At 48.9% G+C, this 5,404-nt stretch overlaps 1 protein-coding gene across 1 annotated transcript in view; it reads right to left on the minus strand.

Annotated features, from left to right (window-relative positions):
- LOC103609219 (HLA class I histocompatibility antigen, A-11 alpha chain-like) overlaps nucleotides 1–837 on the minus strand; it is a 5,259-nt gene extending 4,422 nt beyond the window's left edge. The window contains 1 exon segment of the mRNA XM_008593577.1: nucleotides 254–837. Coding sequence (XP_008591799.1) covers nucleotides 254–317 — 64 coding nt within the window. The 5' untranslated portion in view covers nucleotides 318–837.
- Between the last annotated feature and the right edge of the window lie 4,567 nt (nucleotides 838–5,404).

Below are 5,404 nucleotides of genomic sequence, written 5' to 3' on the forward strand. Positions count from 1 at the left end.
GGGCTGAGACCGGACCGACCCTCCTCCGGGTGCGGGACCCCCGGGAAGCAGGTTGATGGGCCGGAGGAGAACGGGGGCGAGGGGCGAGGGAGACGAAAAAGGGCCGGCGGGAGAAGGGCTGAGACTTACAGGTGCGAAAGGGTCTGCGCCTGGGTCATTGGAGACGCGGCTTCCCCGGATCCTGCGCCCCCGCCGGGCGGTCCCCTCGCTCCTCCCCCAGCAGAAGCCGTTTCCCTCCCGACCCTGCACTCACCCGCCCGGGTCTCGGTCAGGACCAGGGCCCCCGAGAGCAGCAGGAGGAGGGTTCGGGGCGCCATGACAGTCCTCGCGTTTTGTGAGAATTTGACCCCTTCAGGTCCTTGGGGATTTTATAATCTGGAATCGCGGCGACGGTGATTGGCTTCTCCGGAATTCGGACACGCAGTGGGAGTGAGGACTGGGGACGCGTTAAGAGTGTACAGGTAGAACCTGACACAGATTGTGAGGGGGAGAAGTGAAACTCCCGGGACATGGGGAATCCCCAAGGCTCGCCTTCCCCAGGAGACACCGCCCTCGGGCCTGAGCCCCAGAGAGCCATTCCCTGGGACCTGGGACTTAGCCCTGACCCCTCTCCTCCTGCACTGAGCGCTCTTCCTCACATGGTCTCCCTGAGTCCTGACACAGAGACGGTCTGAGGAAAGCAGGGAGAGACCTCCAGGCTGGACCCAGTCCCTTTCCCTTCTCTCCTGGAATCCCTCTCCCTGAACTTGGCTCTGCCTCCCACTCCTTACCTCTCCCCCTGGACTATTCTAAAAGAAAACTCACCTCAAGGGAACTGATGCCTGAGAGTGAGGTCGCCCTGGGAATAGAGATAGAGAGACAGGGTTTTTCCCCACAAACCTGGACAAGTTGTGCCTGAATTCAGCAGATGCAGATTCCATAGAGATCAGATTCCTTTTTGTTTATTACCTGCAGTGGGTAGCACCATCTTGGTAACCCCTGAATGATCAGGAAGCGAATCAGTAAAAGAAGAGAGTCTGGCCCCTTCATACATAAATGTGTCTAAACAGCATTGCAGTTACACTCACAAAGCTCCTAAATTTTACTGTGACTCGGATTGTTGTATTTGAAAATTATCTCCATTCCACAGCCCTGAGTTTTGTCTGAGTCCAGGACACATACTCAGTACAAAGTAGCTCAATTTGTTGCTGTACATTTCAACCAGGAGTGTCTACAAACTTGAACCACCTCAGCTGCAAGTGCTCAGTGCAGGCGCCGTCCCCTTCACCAGTGCTCATGCGTTGCCTGTGTTTGTGAATGACTCACATCTAAGAGGTTTGCATATTTTATTGGGACACTTGGTATTTTTTTTTTAACCTGATTAACATAAGGAGACAATTTTTTATTAGGCTTTCCCACAGAATGTATAAATGCCAAATGCAAAGAGCACCCTGCCATGTTCTGTAGATACATTTGTTAAAGAAATCTTTAAAACAGTAAGTTTAAATCTGAAATTCAATGGCTTTAGAGTTTTTTACATTTTATTTTTTTCTGCCCCCCCTCAGCTGACTGATATGGAGATCAGAACCCTTGACCTTGGTGTTGTAACACCATGTTCTAGCCATCTGAGCTACCAGCCAGCCTGCCTTTGCTTTTCCAAACCTCCCGCTTCTCCAGCCCTTCTCTCTGTTCCTCTCATCCCTCATGCCCTCTTCTCACCTTAGTCTCCACCACCCTCTCACTCCTGAATTGTGGCACTATCACTGTCCCCTCACTGCTACCCATAACTATTCCCAGAGTGGTCACTGGTCCTATTAATATGAGTCAGATTGTGCTATTTCTTCACTGAAAATGCTCCAATGGCTCCACCTCACTTAAGTAAAGCTTCTAGAATGTAAGGAACATGAGCACAGGGGCTTAGGACTGTTTGTCAAACCTGTATGCCCAGCATCTAAAAGCATACCTGGTACATAGTAGTCAGTAAGTTATTTTATTGAATTAATGAATGAGTATGAAATAAAGTGAGCCAAGATGCTGAGTACTGTTCAAGCTTTATTAAAGAAAGAAATCTGCTGGGCTGTACTCAAAATGGAGGACAGCCCGGGGCTGCCCTGAAAATGGGAGACAGCAGCTAACGTAGGGCGGTGGGAGCTTATATTGGTATGTTGGCACCAAGAGCTGGGTGATGTAATTCCGGGGTGAGGATTGAGTTAGGTCATGGGAATGGAGAGTTCTGCGCATGCGGAAATGCCAAAAGTTTCATTTTCTCCAAAACCCATGAGGCTTCTTGTAAAAGAGAATGGGGGCGGGGAGGAGGTGGGTGCCATTTTGTACTTGGGCTTGTCTAAAGTGGCACTGGTTATATTGCAGATCTATTATTCCTGCCTTTTAAGTATAGGAAAAAGGGGAAAAGGGCGGAGGTCTCATTCTTCTGAGCTCCTTCCCACTGGAGATGGGTGAAGATATGGAAAAAAATAAAAGATTTATGTTGGCAGGTAAAACAATTAGGTGGCAGGGTATTGGTTTCGTGTGGGGAGGCTGTATTCTTCCAGGGAAGGGTCGCTGATTCTGAGGGGGTGATATCCTCTTTGCAGGAACAATTCAGCGACCTTTTGGTTGGTGAAAGCCTGTATACGTTCCTGCCAGAAATTAGAGAAACACCAAAAGAGACAGAGACCAAAAAGTAGGATGAGGCACAGTTAGGGGTCCTAATAAGGGCACAAGCCAGGGTATCCAAGGGTTCAGTGAAATGGTTTAAGTTGTTTTGGATCACCCCAGGCTCATTTACATAATAACAGCGTTCCTCCCCCAAGAAGAGGCGGGTGCCTTCCTTCTCGGCTGTAAGGAAGTAAAGGGCCCTATGGTTCTGTAAAGCCGAGTGTGGCAAGTGAGGTGACCTGTCACTGGAGGGAGGAGATGCTATCTATGCTTAGTTCTTCTGAGAGTTTTTGATAGAATTTAGAGGCAGTAGCCAGGGCCCACTATGCCAGTTCCAGTTGTAGGAAGGATCCCTGCCCCAATTTACAAAGTAGAATAACTGCCCTATGGGAGCAGGGTCACTTCCTGAGAGGGAGGGGCCGAAGTTAGTCACAGTCCTGTCTCCATCTCTCCATCTGTCTGAAGTGTGATGTCAGAGACAAGCCAAAAGAATGTGCAAGAAATCATGTTAGGGGAGCAGGCAACAGGATAACGTAGTTTTACAAAGGAAATATATTCCAGTCTTAGGGCATGGATGAGGAGGGGGTAAGTGAATGGTAGCATTTGGTGTTAGTAAGGCAGAGTGTGGGCAGGTCCCGCACAACGCTGACAGTCCCCACTGAGGTGAGATTAGAGGAAAGTGAAGAGCATTTGTGGAAATGTGGGCTGCATTGACAGGGAGGGGGGTGACCACAAAAAGTTTCTTGCAAAGTGGGAGACAGATGAGTCACTTGGGGCCAGTCTGATTCACTGAGGACTGCATCATCTCTGCAGGCCTGGAGCCTCCATGTTTCGGGTAAGGGGGAGCATTGAGATAGGAGGAAAAACATGGGAAGGATGCAAAGGATTTCGGAGCCAAAAGAATTTAAAGGGCGCATTGCCACAATGAAATTGCTAAGAAGCATCCTACTGATAGGAGGTAAAGGAGTGCCAGGAGAAATCTTCCTATAATGTTACAATCTTTTGGGGCAGCTGCTGCCAACCCTGTAGCAAGTACTAGAACAGATGGTATAATAGTAGCTCTTATGCAACGGATGTGAAGCAGGCCTGCAAGAGTGAGAGGGTAATCGCTGGGGGAAAGATCATCCTTCTTTTGGGATTGGGGGAAGAGGGAAAGTCCCGGAGATTTTCAGTTTTGTGGGTCCTAAAATGGATGAAGTGTGAGGAGATGATGGGTTGGGGTTTGAGCAGAGGGACCCCTCTGGCTTGGCGCTAACAGATTCTTTGGGTAAAGTCTCAGGTGCTAGTTTTACCAAGGATAAGTGATACCAAGGTGCTTTTCTTAGTACTTTTACTGTCGTGGGGGTGGCAAGAAGTACTGTGTAAGGCCCTTCCCAACATGGCTAGAGAGGCTTTGGGATTTGGGTTTTAATATACACTTGCTGTCCCTGGCTCAGTTTAAAGTCTGAGAGGGTGGTGGGGAAAGGATGAGGTAATAGAAGGTTGCCCTGTTCCCTAAGATCCCTAATGAGTGAAAGAGTAGGGAGATACTGACCTAAAGGTGATGAGCTGGAAAGGAGAGGTGTGAGAGTGAAAAGCCTACCGTACGTAAGTTTGAGGGGGCTGAGGCCTGTGGGCTTGCGGGGGGCAGCCCGTAGATGAGTGAGTGACTGGTGGGGAGGCCAAAACGAGGGATGATTTCTGAGGTGAGAGCATTCATTACTGCTGTAGCATCCTCTGAAGTGCAGGGGAAAGCCTCAATCCAACCTGAAAAGGTATCTACTAAGGTTGGAAGATAGTGTGTCCTTTTGTGGGGAGAGTAATAAAGGGCTGAAGAAGGTGTTAGGGGTTCATAGCCTATATGAATTGAATTATGGAAATCTAAAAAGATTTGCTCAGCTTGTGTAGTAGGGAGGACATAGCAACTGGAGAGAGTATACCAATTGTCCTTTCTCTGTTCCCCCAACTGTTGGAGGTGTTGTATTTCTTGGGGTGTGTATTGGGATAAGGGCGTAGGGGCCATGAGAAGGACCTGAGTGGGAGAGGAAGATTGGGAGCCTGGTGACTGAGCAGCCTGTTTTGTGGTTAGATTCACCAGTTTGTTTCCCTGGGCTATGGGGTCGTTGAAGGTTTGGTGTCCTCTGCAGTGTATAACCCCAGCCTCCTTTGGGAGTTGTGCAGCCTCAATAGCTTGTGTTAGATTTACTACGGCATAACCTGCCTGGGGCGTGGGCATGGAGGTGGCACTCCCATCTATGAACCACATAATGGGATGTGAGGAGATGTGTGGAAAGGGATTGAGAAAGAGGTCTAAAGCCTCCATGCAATTGTGTTTTAAGGGTCATGAGTGTTTTGGAATGAGAGTGGCTGGATATAAGGGAGAGCGAGGTTTAAGGAGACTGGGAGTTTTTAATAAAGGTAAGGTGAATAAGTTGTAGGTGGGAAGGGAGAGAATTGACTTGGCCTCATGACTGAGAAGGTCTTGACTGTTGTTCAAAAGTTACTTTAGGGCTGGCCCGTGGCTCACTCGGGAGAGTGTGGTGCTGATAACACCAAGGCCATGGGTTCGGATCCCATATAGGGATGGCCAGTTAGCTCACTGGGAGAGCGTGGTGCTGACAACACCAAGTCAAGGGTTAAGATCCCCTTACCAGTCATCTTTAAAAAAAAAAAAGTTACTTTAGAGCTTTCTTGTGCTAAAAGGGTGGCTGCCACCAAGGCCCACCACTCGAGATGTGGTGTCTAGTTATTTAGAGGCTTGTAACCAGGGAGAAAATGTCTCCTGCCT

This window comes from Galeopterus variegatus, unplaced genomic scaffold (assembly GCF_000696425.1).
Source record: "Galeopterus variegatus unplaced genomic scaffold, G_variegatus-3.0.2 Scaffold9357, whole genome shotgun sequence".
In the NCBI taxonomy this organism is placed as follows: domain Eukaryota; kingdom Metazoa; phylum Chordata; class Mammalia; order Dermoptera; family Cynocephalidae; genus Galeopterus; species Galeopterus variegatus.